This window comes from Myotis brandtii, unplaced genomic scaffold, assembly GCF_000412655.1.
Source record: "Myotis brandtii unplaced genomic scaffold, ASM41265v1 scaffold399, whole genome shotgun sequence".
Lineage (NCBI taxonomy): Eukaryota > Metazoa > Chordata > Mammalia > Chiroptera > Vespertilionidae > Myotis > Myotis brandtii.
In genome coordinates this window covers 1636468-1653743 of record NW_005365325.1, presented here as the reverse complement: position 1 = coordinate 1653743, position 17276 = coordinate 1636468, and the positions used below count along the sequence as shown (strand labels likewise).

At 41.7% G+C, this 17276-nt stretch overlaps 1 protein-coding gene across 1 annotated transcript; it reads right to left on the bottom strand.

Moving 5' to 3' along the window:
* Positions 1 to 10966: 10966 nt before the first annotated feature.
* KCNA4 (potassium channel, voltage gated shaker related subfamily A, member 4) lies at positions 10967 to 17270 on the bottom strand. Its single transcript, XM_005873073.2, has 3 exons — positions 16847 to 17270; positions 12894 to 13829; positions 10967 to 12862 (listed from the first exon to the last, which is right to left on the bottom strand). Exons 2-3 carry the CDS (start codon positions 13048 to 13050, stop codon positions 11052 to 11054), a joined length of 1968 nt encoding a protein of 655 aa, XP_005873135.1. The 5' UTR covers positions 13051 to 13829; positions 16847 to 17270; the 3' UTR covers positions 10967 to 11051.
* Between the last annotated feature and the right edge of the window lie 6 nt (positions 17271 to 17276).

The following is a 17276-nucleotide window of genomic DNA, read 5'->3' as shown; positions in this document are numbered from 1 at the left end:
TTCCAACATATAATTTTCATCCTATTTTAGCAACAATGGCAAGACTTATCCCAAGCTCAACTGATCTCCAACAGTGATACCACAGACAAGCAAAAAGGAAAGGGTAATTTCTAAACAAAGCCTCTCCCATCCAAAGAATCAAATCAGTCCCTTGAGTGAGTAAAAATAGTCTGGTGTCACAAGATGATTCACACCTTAAAATACTGTATGTTGCTTCATCCCTGTTCTATCTAATCTAACCCTTCTTTCTCCACTGTTTCTCACACGGCCTTGAAGCCTGTGAAGTGTGTGGATTCTAGTAGTGAAATGACACCTCTACTCTGTGGATGAGCAGCAGCAGCTGAATCAGCAAGGAGGCAGCAAGGAGTTCTAATTATGCTGCACAGATTTCATGATTTCTCCACTCCTCTAAGAAATGCATGCTGACAATAACCAACATGAACACATCATTCAGCTTTGTGTTGGTGACATTCACTCTCAGAGCTACAATTGGTTGTTTAATTACATCTGAGTTTTAATACCGCACTAGAATAAGGGAAGAGGATGCATAGAGGTGCCAATTGATAATGTTTGAAGGATGTGAAAGAATCCCTTGCTCTGAAGGGAAAGGTCAGACCTATCCTTAATACGACATGCAGCTTTAATCCTCAGCGACAGTTTAACGGTTTTGTATGTGAGTGCTCTCAAAGACTAAGAGCAAAGGGAAGTAGGATACTGGGCCATATATATTATACATATGCTTACTGATTTTGGTACCAATAATAAGTGATCAATGTACTTTCCCAGATTCCCTGAACTAACAAAAACTAATAGCGTAATCAAATGAAGTAGTTTTTAGACTGATCTATTTTCGCCACCAAATGAATGACTTCATTTAGGCATGACTCCTCAACCTTTGCCAACCTCCCGCCTACTCCCTATCCCTCAATTAGCTTTGTTTCTCCTTACATCTTGTTGTTACTCCAGCAAAAATGCAGTTTACTAGCTTCACATTCATTGGATCAGATCTGGAGGAAAGAGGTCGAGAATTATGAGGATACTTCTAGGAACCCAGAAGGAAAATATATTCTTAATATTCCTTCTCTATCATCAAGATTCTAATCCTATATAACAAAGAGGGGAATATGCAAATTGACCATCACTCTGCCACAAAGATGGCTGCGCCCACAATGGAGGCAGGGATTCTGTAACACAAGATGGCTGTGCCCACAGTGGAGGCAGGGTTTCTGTAACACAAGATGGCTGCACCCATAGTGGAGGCCGAGTACCCATAATAAGCCTTAATGAGCAATCAGCAGGGACCTGAGGCTGTGCCCCCCACCCCACTCCCATGGGGCTTGACAGGGGACCTCAGGCCGTGCCCCCTGCCCCGATGCTGGGCTGGGGGACCTGAGGCCGAGCAATCAGCAGGGACCTGAGGCTGTGCCCCCCCCACTCTCATGGGGCTTGATAGGGGACCTCAGGCCGTGCCCCCTGCCCGGACGCTGGGCTGGGGGACCTGAGGCCACGACCCCTGCCCAGCGGGGCTTGACAGAGGACCTCAAGGTGTGCCCCCCCACCCCCCAGTGCTGGGCCAGGGGACCTCAGGCTGCTCCCCTCACCCCGGGCTGGGGGACCTCAGGTCGTGTCCCCAGTGCTGGGCCAGGGGACCTCAGGCTGCTCCCCTCACCCCAGGCTGGGGGACCTCAGGTCATGTCCCCCACCCAGCGGGGCTTGATGGGGAACCTGAGGCTGTGCCCCCCTCTTGGTGCCAGGCCGGGGGACCTGAGGCTTTGCCCCCCACCTGGCAGGGCTTGACAAGGGTGGGACCAGCCAGGTCTGGATCTAGCCCAATGTGGGGGGACCGGCCGGGTCTGGGTCTCACACAATTTTGAGGTGCACGTGGGTGGGTGGGGACTGGACTCTGGGTCCCGTGGTGCACCCCAGACTCTGACAGGGGGAAGATTTTCCTATACATTTTTCTAATTTTCTTTCATCTCTGACACTTCTATTATAGAGAAAGGGCAAATAGCAATATTAAAATATTTCCTCTAATTAATCTTTCATTGTGCACAAATTTCATGCACTGGGCCACTAGTATGGTATATATGCATTTCCCTATGCTGTTTTCAAATATACTAAAATCAGCTTCTAAGCTGATTAATAGCAAATGGGGCAAAACAGATCATCAAGCAATCTTTTCATTCCCTAATCAATTGGTAACTAAGATTTTCACATTGGTGTGCTGGAAGATAAAATACTTGTATCCACCAATTTAAATATAATCCACAAATTTAAATATAATGTGGAAAAGCCAGGACAAAAAGAAACCAAAAGAGAGAGAGAGATTTCATTATTCTCTTTAAAAAAATGAATAAATGAATCATTATTTATGGGATAAATTGTCCCCCAAATAAATGGCTCTAGCTATAGATAACAATCTCCAAATCTCATAATAATTTTTTTAAAATATTGAAATAGAGATACTACTCAAGCTAATAAGATAGTTTGGAGCCCTGGCTTGGTAGCTTAGTTGTTTTGGAGTGTTGTCTCATGCACCAAAAGGTTGTAGGTTCAGTTACCAGTCAGGGCACATACCTAGATTGTGGTTTGATTCCTGATCACATACTGGAGGCAATCAATCAGTGTTTTTCTTTCACGATAGATTTCAGTCCAGTGGGAGCCTTATTAATTATTTTCCACCATGCCTGATAGCAAATGAAAGCCTCATTTGGATTATGATCCCTACCAATTGGAGAAGAAGACTCACTCAGGTGATATCAACACCATTAGTGTTCTCCATAGGAACTATCAATCTATTCAGGTACGAGTGAATTGAGCTTATAAATAGAATAGCATGCATCCTCCATGTTAACTAACGTAGCCCCTGTTATTGAGAGAATTGAGAAATACAGCCCTGATTTCCAAGATATATGGGATTTTCCAATTATTTTATAGTTTCGTATGTGAGGCTGAGCGATATTGGAACATTCATCAAAAAAGCAAACAACAAAAAACAAAAAACAAAAACAAAAAAAACACTTCCACCATGCCTGATAGCAAATGAAAGCCTCATTTGGGTTATGATCCCTACCAATTGGAGGAGAAAGAAGACTCACTCAGATGATATCAACACCATTAGTGTTCTCCATAGGAACCATCAATCTATTCAGGTACGAGTGAATTAAGCTTATAAATAGAATAGCATGCATCCTCCATGTTAACTAACGTAGCCCCTGTTATTGAGAGAATTGAGAAATACAGCCCTGCTTTCCAAGATATATGGGATTTTCCAATTATTTTATAGTTTCGTATGTGAGGCTGAGCGATATTGGAACATTCATCAAAAAAGCAAACAACAAAAAACAAAAAACAAAAACAAAAAAAACACCCAACAATAACCTTAGACATTTTACTGCTGGAATTAAACCTAAGAGAATTAAGAAAGTCATAGCAAACAACAGCTACAACAAAAATACAGAAAGATAATGATTTCAAATAAGGCTATTTCTATAGAGCACAAAATAGATCCATGGAGCCAGATAGTCTAGTTTCCATGCTCTATGCAACCTTTATGTAACAGGATTAATGTCCATGAAAAATAAAATAAACATGTTGAAATATTCCATAAAACATAAAAACCTTTCCTGGGAAAGAAACTTCATATTTCTTTATACCATCGGATGTTAAAGAGCTTAGCCCTAATAACACTGTGGCAATATGGTACAGAATGCCAATTTAGAGTGCAAAGAAAGGCTTTTCAATCCTTAAGTCTCATCATTTCTCCCTAACACATGGGAATTATATACTTTCACTACACTCCAAGAAGCCTCCTTCAATGCCTTGGACTATTCATTTTGCTTGTCTATTTTTTGCCAGAACAAAGGCAGAATATGAAATATATGACATAAATGTATGGAAATTATTAATCTACTTATTCTAAAACAAATATAATTCTTTGGCTCAGCATTGGCACAGTTTTCGTTGATATCCACAGGGGCTATTTAACTGCTCTGACTGATTGAAGATGTGACTGACTCCTTCTCTCTCTCTCTCTCTCTCTCTCTCTCTCTCTCCCCTTTCTTCTCTCTTAAATCAATAGAAACATATCCTCAGGTGAGAAAAAAAAGATAGTGTGGAACTTATAGAGTCTAGCTTCTTCTCAATGCCATTTTACTATTAGTTAAATCATCCAAAAAATTAAAATCCACCCCCAACAGTAATACCAACAATGACATCAACAAGGAATGGCAAATAAACAAGTAAACATAAATCATACTATGTTTCCTAGAGATTCCATTACCTCTTGATAGATTTCAGTCCAGTGGGAGCCTTATTAATTATTTTCCACCATGCCTGATAGCAAATGAAAGCCTCATTTGGGTTATGATCCCTACCAATTGGAGGAGAAAGAAGACTCACTCAGATGATATCAACACCATTAGTGTTCTCCATAGGAACCATCAATCTATTCAGGTACGAGTGAATTAAGCTTATAAATAGAATAGCATGCATCCTCCATGTTAACTAACGTAGCCCCTGTTATTGAGAGAATTGAGAAATACAGCCCTGCTTTCCAAGATATATGGGATTTTCCAATTATTTTATAGTTTCGTATGTGAGGCTGAGCGATATTGGAACATTCATCAAAAAAAGCAAACAACAAAAAACAAAAACAAAAAAACAGCCAACAATAACCTTAGACATTTTACTGCTGGAATTAAACCTAAGAGAATTAAGAAAGTCATAGCAAACAACAGCTACAACAAAAATACAGAAAGATAATGATTTCAAATAAGGCTATTTCTATAGAGCACAAAATAGATCCATGGAGCCAGATAGTCTAGTTTCCATGCTCTATGCAACCTTTATGTAACAGGATTAATGTCCATGAAAAATAAAATAAACATGTTACAATATTCCATAAAACATAAAAACCTTTCCTGGGAAAGAAACTTCATATTTCTTTATACCATCGGATGTTAAAGAGCTTAGCCCTAATAACACTGTGGCAATATGGTACAGAATGCCAATTTAGAGTGCAAAGAAAGGCTTTTCAATCCTTAAGTCTCATCATTTCTCCCTAACACATGGGAATTATATACTTTCACTACACTCCAAGAAGCCTCCTTCAATGCCTTGGACTATTCATTTTGCTTGTCTATTTTTTGCCAGAACAAAGGCAGAATATGAAATATATGACATAAATGTATGGAAATTATTAATCTACTTATTCTAAAACAAATATAATTCTTTGGCTCAGCATTGGCACAGTTTTCGTTGATATCCACAGGGGCTATTTAACTGCTCTGACTGATTGAAGATGTGACTGACTCCTCAATAACCAGTAGCTTAAGAAGCTCTGAATAAAAATGCCTTCATGCTCTGACCCCAAATATACATCCCTGGTTTACAGAATTCTTTAAAAAATTTTTTTTCAAGTACATTTCCATATACTGCCAATAACTGGAAAAAAACAAGCATATTTTCCATATGCATTATTTATTTCTAATAATTACTATTAAGACCAATGATAAAGTTGGTATTTCTATCATTTTCACAGAAAATGTTAACTTGTATATTCCTTCAGTAACTTATTTGTGGCTTTACATCATTCGCCACAATAGTCACCTCTCGGTTATCTCTACTAATGGTGAGGAGCCATGCCAAAGTTGCTCCTAAATCCCTCATATTTCCTTTGGATGAATGTGGCACATTGAACAACAGACTTGGCTTCCCCATTAGGTTTTGCTTGGCTTGTTTGTTTTAGTGTATTTGTTGTTTCTTTGTACTGTATTGGTTCCTTTTTATAAGGTTGCATTTTCTAGACTGGTTGTCTAATGAGAGACCATAGTTCTGAGCCTGAATAAAGCCAAACTAGGGTGAAAAACCAGTTGTGGAAATCTATGCAGCAAATAATTTGCAGGTCAGGAAGCAAAAGTTGACTGTGGATCAACTATCAAGATCATTTCACGCCTGGTAGTCTGGATACAAATCCTCCTTCCAAGTTACCAGTAACAGCAAATGGTTAAAAAAAATTAACTGTATGTCACCAACACCATGATCAGTAAATGTGAGAATACCCTTTCCTGGACAATAGCAAGACACCTTCCTTAGCACGTTGTTTGCTTTATATATCTATTCCTATTCCATTCCCACTTAGCATTACCCACCAGTCTAAAAGGGGGTGTTAGAGTTTCACTTAGAGCCACAGCTCATTAAATATGTTATGTTCTTTAAAGCACCCAACTCATGCCTTGGGATTAATTTATTTACCCATAAATAAAGTAACCATATTTTCTGAACCTCAAATTGGGCCATATGGTCTGATATGTATTAGCATACTTTTTTTATGAAGAAGATACTGTAAGAAATTGGGACTGCTATGGAAACGGAAAACCGAGTCCGAAATAAAACTCCTAGCACAGCCCTAATCTTAATTTACATTTCAGAAGTGCATATTCCCATTTACTGCAAAAATAGCTCTGCTTCCTTCAGTCTTGAACACAAACCCCGTATTCAACCTTCTTTCAAATCGGAATGCTGGTCTCCATACCAAAAAGTAGGATTATCTTCTAACCTATCATGGTTACATTGGTCTGGAAGACCCTGTGCTTCAAGTCAAGGTTCTTTGCAGGCAGGAAAACCAAGAGGTTCCTTTTGTCCATACCAAATGTCCCTTGTAGTAACCAGAATGACTTTTGGGTCAGGAAGATTTCCTGGAACAGGCCCCTTTGTCACTGAATGACGATCCGTAATCATTCTAAACTGTATCAATAAAAAATAGTTTTAAACAGTTATAAAGAAAATTATAAACAGGGATGTTATACTCTGCACCCTGCATATGAGCATATCACATGTTCATTTGAAAAATGTAAACCTAACCTAAGTGTTATTTCCCATTTTTCCTAGAAACAGCTGCAATGTTAGTGCTGAAGATGCATCGCAGTCCTGAAAATCAACAATGAACACCATTTCTGATTCTCTTGGGATGTGGGGGTACTAGTGTTTATGATTCTAGTGCAATTAAAAATAATTTTCTATTGGTTGGTGTTGACTTTCTAAAAAAATGAAATATATATATAGTGTGTGTGTGTGTGTGTGTGTGTGTGTACCTTCACTTAAATGTTTCTTCTTCATATATTGGATTCTATTTCAACACATGCCTAATGAAAAGATGTTTCACAAAGCTTTAGCGATCCTGTTCAAAACAAATTTGACAAGAAAAGCAGCAGCACTGTGAAATACTACATGTGTCTGAGCATAAAATGAGTTTTCCAGCACAGGTCGGAACACTGTGTTTACTGACAAGATTGCACTGTAACAAAGCCAGAAATCAAAATGTTTACTTACCAATTTGTATTCAACTGGAGACTGAGGAGTTATTTTTTATTAGTAGTAAGTGAATTCCTTCCCTTTAGAAGTTGTTAGAATAAATAGCTTCAAAGTACACCCTATTCATTCAGCTTAGTTTATATTCTAAAAACTCAATCCCATACTCCTGGTGCTGCATTTAACCCAATAGTAAGGCTTTAAAACTATTTTGTTCTTATTACTTAACTATAAAATCAAGGCTGGTATGACTTGAGGGGTACTTAGAAAATATCAAGCTAGTCTGATACTTCCTACGACTCAACAGAATTTTGGTGTTAGAAGGACTCAAGCGATAATGTAGCCCAATAACCCAACTTTACAATAACCAAACACAAACTGAGAATTAAGGAGATGAAATGATGTGCCCGTGGTCAACAAGCCATCTCTGGACTCCAAGGCCACCTGTCGTTCCTCTGGCATCCACGAGCTCCCTTTCACAGAACTGAAGGAATATTTAGTCCTCCTCTCTTCTCCATAACTGTTATGCATAATTGTTTCCTTTTTAAGCAATTAATTGCAAGAGAGAACAATGCATCCACCCTTGAAAAGATTCTGATTAAGATGACCCTCAAATATTGTACTTTTGGTAACATTTATTATCATCTGAAAAGCAACTAAAGAATCCCAGATCCCAAGAATTCAAATCTCTAAATGGGTCACTTCTCTTTTATCTTACAACCAAACATGTATGGTGGCCTCTGAGAAAATGAAGTTGCCTAAATTAGTTACAAATAGCCCCTGAAAGCACATTTCTCAGTATAAAATTGTCACAAATGGTGCTAATGCATTTTAACTAGCTTTGACTTGGAAAAATTCTATAAATCCATAACTATCTTCACACATTCTCTGTAAGACAAGTATTCTGCACAGAAGTGCCCGTATACAAGTCTTAAGGGCTTAAATGCTTCCTTCTCAGAATGGAATCAAGATCCAGACATCCTAAAATTAATGGATCTTGCAGGGGGAAAAAAACCCCATACATTTAGTGGTTACCTAATAAAAGCCTATGACTATCACTTTTTTACTCTTTTACCCTTAAAAAGAAACTATGTACAATAAAGGGAAGCCCTAGGGTCCCCAAATGACTATATTTCCTGGGTTCTCAGAATTGTTAATTCTAAAACATGTCAATTAAATGTAATATAACTTTTCTGATTTAAAAGAGTGTTGTAGAACCAGTGAAATACAATGTATTTCCTTCCAAACATAGCCAAGTCATTGCTAATGCTATTATAGAATGTTCAATAAACATCGAAGCTGGAGAGCATGCATTTAAACTATTTTAAGATATAACCAGACCTAGTTGAGGATGGCAAAAGGGAGGTGGTACCTTGTCCACAGGGTCATCTTTATACCATGGCATGCCTGAAATCTTGCCCCAAAAGAAGAAACTGCAACAGTTATTTAATGATAGGCTCTCTTGTGTGTCTGCAAATCAACTCCTTGTAAGGAGCCTCAAATTAAAGAAATTACCCATGATTTTCACAGCATCCTAATAAAGCAGATGTAACTTGCGGGCTCTTAATCTCCTAGAGGAAGATTAAAAGCAATTTAAACATAAAATTGGACATTTACATGGAACTTATTTCAGAGTTTTCACATGTTTTCATTTGCTTTCCTGTAATAACTGATGTAGCATATGCATCATGTGCCCTCTTTTTTTGCTATTGAGGAAACTGTGGTGCAGAGATTAACAGGGTGACTTTTCCAAATAAATAGTGGCCAACCTAAGTAGGCTTACAGGGCTAGTGTAATGCTTGTTACATTTTTTGCTTCTAATCCAAAATATAGGGTAATGCCATCTTTGAAGTATTGTTTCAAGATGGCATTTCCTTGTTTTGTCACTCTCTATTGCCCACTAGAGATATTTGGTCTACACATTCAATCAATTCCTCTGTTTGCTGCTTTTCATTCTCCAAGGTGTTCTCAAGAGGTGTTGCTCTATAAGTGGTGGGGAAGAAATGGGAAGAAGGAAGTAGCTTTGCTTTTAAACCTAACATTGGATTTACTTTGAATTTTAAATATCATTAAAAGAGAGGTAAATTTTATATTATTATCAGATGATGGCCTGGGGTTAAGAAGCTTGATAAAAGTTATTCTAGGTCTTTTTTTTTTCAAAGTTCACAGTTGTTAGAGTTCATTATGTACTGAGATACACAATATCTTTTTCCCAAACCTCAGGACAATCATTTTATAAAGAATAGAAGTTGAAGAAACACTGAAGAGAATAAGGCCTATTACATATTCTGAGTTTGCTAACCTATATCTCATTATAACTTAATAGTGCAAGCCCAATCACTAGCTGTTATCTCACATTCTAGAACACCTTGTTATGAGTTAAACACTTATATGTGTCATAAATTCCTTTAATAATGATGGTGATGTCGAAAGCAAATGTTTTGACACAATTCTTTCTTATACCAATTTTAGCAAATGGAGTGCCAAATTCTGAGATGAATCCCCACATTTTGCTTGTATGTGGCAGCACAAAGAAATAAATTTAATTAATCTATCATTTATGTTATACATTTAATAGAAAGCTCTTAAGCCATAATCACTGTAGCATCTGGGCATCTATTTCTTCATTAATTCTTTCAGTGCATGCATTAGCTTTGGTTAAATTATCCTGGATTTAAAGGCAGAAGAATAGGATGGTTTCAGAAACATCATTGTAATAGACCGATTTCAAAAGAATTCAGTAGCTAAATTCAACGTCATAGCCCCTTTGCAGATCAGTTATTTAGATTTAAAAAGAGAAGGGAATCTGTGCTGTTATCTGCATGGCATTTAGTCTCACACAAAGAAAAGAAGAGAACAATAAAAAAGGACTAAGAAATTATTGTTCCAATGATTGTCATTGAACTTTTACATTAGTAAACATTCACAGTATGAAGTCTCTCTCAATCTCCAGCATATAAAGTAGTGCAAAGAAAAAAAGAAAATTCCAGTGCTGGGATTTCTGAACAAAACTTGTTACATTTTCTCTGATGTCATTTCTCCCATACTGTTAGGCATTTGCTCTCATATCTTCCCAAAATTAATAATAAAATATAAACAATTTCTAAAGACCCCTGCAGCCTTTTTAAAAGTTAATTTCCAGTTAAAAATAAACTTTAATTAAATCCAAGATAGAATTGTGACCTATATGCTATTAAATAATTCACTTTCTTTTTTTTCTACATAGTAATTCTTAACAATTTTTAAAAAACAACTATGGAATTCAAAGACATGAGATGATATTAAAGCACTGATAAATGACTGTTCAAATTCATTAGTTCTTACATAGTAAATACTTCAAAATGCCAACTTTTCCCATTACTGCACGATTACTAAAAAACGTTGACAATTTACTTACACATACACACACGCACACAGCACACACACACACTCATTCCACATAGCCATCTTTACTTTTACATCCTTTCCAGTTAATGTGCAAAATTCTTGCATCCTAATAAAAAATATAAAGATTGAGTTGCTCCTATTTAAGCCTCCCTCTTCTCCAAGATGCATCATTTATTTGATATGTAATACAAGTTTATAACAATTATGCCATGTATAACCATTAAATGGTGTACTACTGTATGCGTTGGATTCATTTGCATATTTCATTTTCATAACTGCACTCTCTATGCATAAATATATTTGGAGATGCTGGGCTTGGGGGCGAGGGGGCAGTGGCGCACGGAGAACAGGATTCACACATCAGTCTCCACAGCCTTCGCGTTAGAGCAGTTGTTTTTATCTGTCTCACTGTCATCCCCCTTTCCCTGACACTTCTCCTTGGCACAAAGAGATTCCTTAACTCCTTCTTCCATCTCTAGATACTCTGACTTGTCTCCCAGAGAGGAAGAAGTAGAGCTCCGAAATTTCCTCAGCAAATTAGAAGGGATGTATGGGCAACTGACTGCATTCTGTGTCAGTTGTGTCTGTTCCTCATTTTCAGTCTCTCTGTGGTAGAAATAGTTAAAGTTAGAGACAATCACTGGCACTGGTAAAGCAATGGTTAAGACACCCGCAATGGCACACAGGGACCCCACGATCTTGCCCCCCACAGTGATGGGCTTCATGTCCCCATAGCCCACAGTTGTCATGGTCACCACAGCCCACCAAAATGCATCTGGGATGCTTTGGAAATGGGTGGTAGGCTCATCTGCCTCAGCAAAGTACACAGCGCTAGAAAACAGGATGACCCCAATGAAGAGGAAGAAGATCAGAAGGCCCAGTTCCCGCATGCTGGCTCGGAGGGTGTGGCCCAGGATCTGCAGGCCTTTGGAGTGCCTGGAGAGTTTGAAGATCCGGAATACCCGGACCAAACGAATGATCCTGAGGATGGCAAAGGACATGGCCTGCTGCTGCTGCCCGTTGCCACCGCCCTGCTGCTGGGCCAGGTCCGTGCCCAGGGTGATGAAGTAAGGCAAGATGGAGACAATGTCAATGATGTTCATGATGTTTTTGAAGAAGAGCGCTTGGCTGGGGCAAGCGAAGCAGCGAACCACAAACTCAAAGGAAAACCAAACAATGCAGACTGTCTCCACAATGAAGAAGGGGTCGTTGAATACCGTGTGGCCTGAGCTCTCAGGGTGGGGCGGCGAGGTGTCATTCAACAGCCCACTGTGCCCACCCGCGCTCAGAGCCAGGATGAGATCCCTGTCGTCCCTGAACTCGGGCAAGGTTTCCAGGCAGAAAATGACAATGGAGATTAAGATGACCAGGACGGAGACGATGGCTATGCCCCTGGCCGGACTGGAGCTCTCAGGATACTCGAAGAGAAGCCAGATCTGCTTTTTGAACTCATTCTCGGGCAAGGCCCTGTCCTCCTCCTCTCTCACGAAGCCCTCGTCCTCCCGGAACTTGAGCAGGGCCTCCTCCCCCAGCTGGTAGAACTTCACCTCCTCCGTGAAGATGTCAAAGGGCACGTTGACCGGCCTCTTCAGGCGGCCTCCTGATTGATAATAGTACAAGATGGCATCAAAGCTGGGCCTGTTCCTGTCGAAAAAGTACTCGTTGCGCAAAGGGTCGAAGTACTGAGTCCTCTTCTCGGGGTCCCCCAACAAGGTCTCCGGAAACTGGGCCAGAGTTTTCATCTGGGTCTCAAAGCGCAGGCCGGACACGTTGATCACCACGCGCTCGCAGCAGTCGCTGTAGCGCACGGCGCTGTAGCCCCCGCCGCCCCCGTCATCCTGGGGCAGCAGGTCCGTGTAGGAGCCTTCGTCCCCGTGGTGGTCATCGTCGCTGTAGTAAAACCTCCTTTCCTCCTCCTCCTCCTCCTCCTCCTCTTCCTCCTCCTCCTCCTCCTCATCGCTCAGCTCCCTCAGGATCTTCTCCTCCGAGCCGCTGGGCATGAGGTCCGTGCAGTGCGGGAAGCTGCTTGGCCGGTGGTGGCCTTTCTTTTTCTCCGGCTGCTGTCGCCGCCTCCTGTGACTGCGTGGGCCGCTCTGAGGGTCATGGGAGGTGCAGGCCCCCCGAGACTGGTGGTGGTGGTGGTGGTGGGAGCCTCTCCCGCCTCCTCAGCAGTGCTAAGGATGTCCAAATGCAGCTTAGGTCTGCTCCCCGCTGGCAAGTGACAGCAGCTGCTGCCGCTGCCCTCGAGTGGGCCAGCCTCTCCCGTTCCCTGGCCCGGGCCTGGGCCGCGTAACCATAAGGCATGTGACTGTTGCACCCTGAGCTCTCCGCACTCACCATCGCAACCTCCATGGTGCTGGTTTGGGGAAATGGCTGGTTCCAGTTGTAGAAGAAGAAAGAAAAATAGGGCAGCTTTTTTATTTTCTTTCTCACCAAATGAAGGTAAGTTTGGAGCCCTCAAGCAGATTGCTTGGAAGACTGAGGGTATTTTCAGTCCAACTTTGCATTTTCTGTTTTTAAATCAGCACGCCCCATGCTCTGTCTTCCCAGGGATTCGACATGGCTCTCCAGAGCTTGGCTGGTCCAGGTGAACAGCCTAGCACTCTCAAGCCTAAGTCAGATAATGTCCGGGTCTCCCAGACACCTGTTTGGGGTGGGTGTTCAAATTTGGAAATACATCTAGGATGTGGTTGGTGATGCTGCTGCAAGATTCAAAGGCAGCAAGTCTCCGACGGCCAGCAGTTGTGACTAGAAGATGGAATATATTTTTCTGCCATGGAAACTGTCCAAAGCTCGGTCCATCAAATTTAAATAAAATGCAAATAAGCCTTTCGTCTCAGCACTTGCCTTCCAGTGACTGCTTAACCCATGTTAACACGAGACTTGAAGTACATCCGGCCATTGTCCCTCACACCTATAGGGATGATCCTCCAGGCTCTTCCCTTAAGTTCATCACAGGCTTCCTGGACCCAGGGGCAATGCCAAACTATCAACAGAGGCAAAGACCTTGGGAGGTAGAGAAGGTGCAAGATGAGGTGTCAGCAGGGGCAAACCCAGCTCTGAGGTCTCCATAGAGATCAAGAAAATGCAGAGTATCCTTCAGCTAAAATCATGCAGAAGAAGCACTTCACCTGAAAAAGGAAGGAAAACAAGCATGGAAGAAAAATAAAGAGAAGAATCAAATCATAAAAAGCAAACTGAGCATTTCCTTCACATACACTTCTTTCTCTTGTCCTCGAGCAAACCATATAAAGCACCAAGCAACCATAAATTTCCAAGGAACACCGGGCAGGTTGTTAAATCTCCTTCTCACTAAACATCCTTCTTTCCTTCTTCTTTGGATGTTATTTCAGCTCAGTCTATTTTCTTGTCACTCTCATCATTCCACAATAATAATGCTGTCGCTTTATAGCTATTTCCATCATGCATTGATCTTAAGGCATTTAAAAAAAATTTCCACTCGTAAATTTTTCTGAATATAGTGTCCTTCCCCTCACCCCCCTTGATTCAGGATTAGAGAAGTCGGAAAAACAGTTTGTTTTTTTTAAATCCAGGCTCCAGCACTTGAACAAGCTTCAATCACTTCGTCTATAAACTGAGGATAATGCAACCGCCCCATCCCACCTTTGTAAGGATTACATGAGATAGCAGATGATGATCGAGTAACACATTGACTTGTACATAATGATATCAATAAACACTGGTAGTTACTAATTACATGACAGTAATCTAAGCTTTGATTATCTATCTATCCACAACCAAATGTGTATGTCCTTAAACCACTGTTTGAAGTAGGGGAAGGATAGCGTACAAGGACATCAGGGCATTTGGAGACTCACCAATGGCCTGTATTAAGTTGGTACTTCCTGACTCCCTGAAGCATGTCCCTGCCACCCACAGTCTAGGAGCTAATCCCAGTTTCCACTTCTCTACTAATCATTTTCTCTCCTTGCAGTTCCTCCATGTTCATCTCAATGTTTCCTCCTACACTCTTTTCAAGGGATTAGCTCCTTATGTTTTAAATCCCAGTTTGTGTGGACTTTGTTGTCAGCCTATTATACTCCCCTTTTATTTAATCCATAGCTCCCATCTCCCAACTTTCCCCTTCTCTCTCTCTCTCTCTCTCTCTCTCTCTCTCTCTCTCTCTCTCTCTCCCTTTATTTCCAAGCTACCATTTCCAGATCACATCTTCCTTGCAGCCTGCTCTGTCCCCACTGTCTCTTGGTACTCCTGGCCTTCCTTCTCCCTTAGTTTAGCTTTCCCAAGATCCATCTAACTCATCTCCTTCACCAGAATCTATAAAAGCTCCCGTCCCAATCTTCTGTCTGTCTTGCTTCTTCCATTCTTTCATTCTATCCCATAGGGTCTCTAAGAATGCAGAAGAGTGGCCCTGAGAATTGGGGAGGATAAGGACTGTTCGAATTCAGGGCATCTACTAGCCTCTATTACTGGAAGCACTTGGGGTGCAAAAGAGAAATGGTTTTCTGGAGCCATTAAAGGGATTTGGCTCTTGACCACCTGCTGCTTGCTTCTTGCTGAATCCCGTCAGCCTAGAAGCTTAAACACACTGAGTTTTATGAAGTGACAAGCAGGGAAGTGGCAAAAATATATCCCTTCCCAATCAGAATACATTCTCCTAGGGTAAGAGGCAAGCTTGATTGGGACACGACACTCAGGAAATATACCTGTGAAGGTGCCTCAAATGACATTCTTCCTTTGCCTGACTCCTAACGTCATCTCATACTCTGAAATGTTTACCCTCAGGAGGCCTCTAAATCTCTGTTTTCACTGTGGAGGTTTAGGCTGACATCCTTTAAATTCTTTCACAGGCCAAATAGCTCGAGAGTTTGCTCAGTTACTTCCCAACTCCCTCAAAGCATTTAAAACACACTATTTAAATAAAGCCCCAGTAGAACCAAAGTGCCTATAAATTTGTATACTATGTATATCCCTCTCCCATCCAACTGACTTTCAGAAGGTCATTAATTAGAGGGTCTTCTCATTCACCATTAACTCTGCAAGAAACCTAGACCTGCTCTGTTTTTGCTGTCCACCAAATCATGTCTTAAGTTTTAGTTTAGGTTTGCTAGGTTTGGTTTATCCAACTCCCCTAGCCTACAAAAAGCAAATTACCCTCCTTTTAACTGGCTACCAGTTACCTCACTATCCCTAATTGAGAGAGAGAGAGAGAGAGAGAGAGAGAGAGAGAGAGAGAGAGAGAGAGAGAAAGGAGGAGAAGGAAGAGGAAAAAGGAGAGGAGGAGAAAAGGGGGGAAAAAGGAAAAGAAAAAGAAAGAAAAAAACCCTTCCACCCAGCAAATCAGACTGGTTTAAAATCTCTCCTCCTCCCCAAGGTATTCACATGAGGAGAATCTATCCAAGCCAACTCCCAGGAGCCTTTATGAGGGACACTTTGCAGGAAAATTTCCCTTCCTCTTTAACACCATCAAACTAATAGGATTTGCAGACTACCAATTCCCTGGTCCCCCCAACAACAGCCACGCATCCTGTCTCTCCTCCTTCCACCTCCCAACAACAAGGCTGTTTTCATGTCTCAGGGCTAATTTCCACAACTGTCTTAGGGTGGTACCTAAACCTTACCAGAGAGGGGGCGGGGGAGGGGGGGAGGACAGATTGAGAGAATCAGAAAGGCTAACAACCGTGAGAAATAACACACTTCAACGCACGCCATTTATACAGTCCCTGTGTGTTGCTCAAATGCTCAGAAAATGCTCGTGAATCCAAGTGTTGGGAGAGGCAGCAATTCAAACCCGTCCACCAGCTGTTCCCACAGGAACGGAACCGGTGAGTCTGGGATGAGGCAAAACGATGCTAAATCTAAATACCACCTCGTTGGGAAACGACATCTTTAATCGCGCCCTCGCCTCCAGACCTAGGTTCGCGCTCGGGCACATTAAGCAGGGCGCATGCACCCCATCCCTGAGATTGAGAAAATAACAACTGTTGGCCCCCCGGAGCGCCGCGCAGCATCTGCACCTCCCTTCTCCCACCTCCTGGTTTATTTTTAACCGCCTTCCATTCATGCCCTTCTGTCACATTCCCGATATTATTTGTCCCTCAAATGTCCACTGCTTCTTTACAGCCAAAGGTGGGAAAGGGAAGAAAGATAAGCGAGGCATCACACTTACCCTTCCCAGGAGGGGTCCAAAATAAAAATAAAGACAATTCCCCGGCTGGTTTTGATTTCCCCCCTCAAGCTGCAACAGCTGGAGGAGGGGAAGAACGATCCTGGGGGTGGAAGGAATCACGCCTGGGTGGCAGGTGGAGGCTCCAAAATATCCACGGAACAAGTTCTGTTGCCTGGCCAGGGGGGCACAGAGTCCTCGCTGCAGGAGCCCAGGTGTGCTGATCGGGGCTGCCCCGGGGAAGACCCCCCAAGATTTCTGGCTCCACTGGAGTTCCGCACAGGAGGGCTTGCCTGGGAAAGGACGTCAAGGTTCCCCAGAAAAAAGAACAAAATCCTAGACAGCAGCAATCACTTGTTAAGCCCGGATTCCTCCTCCAACATCCATCCCTCTCCCTCTCGCGCTGGCTGCAGAAGCAGCACACGCCTCCTGG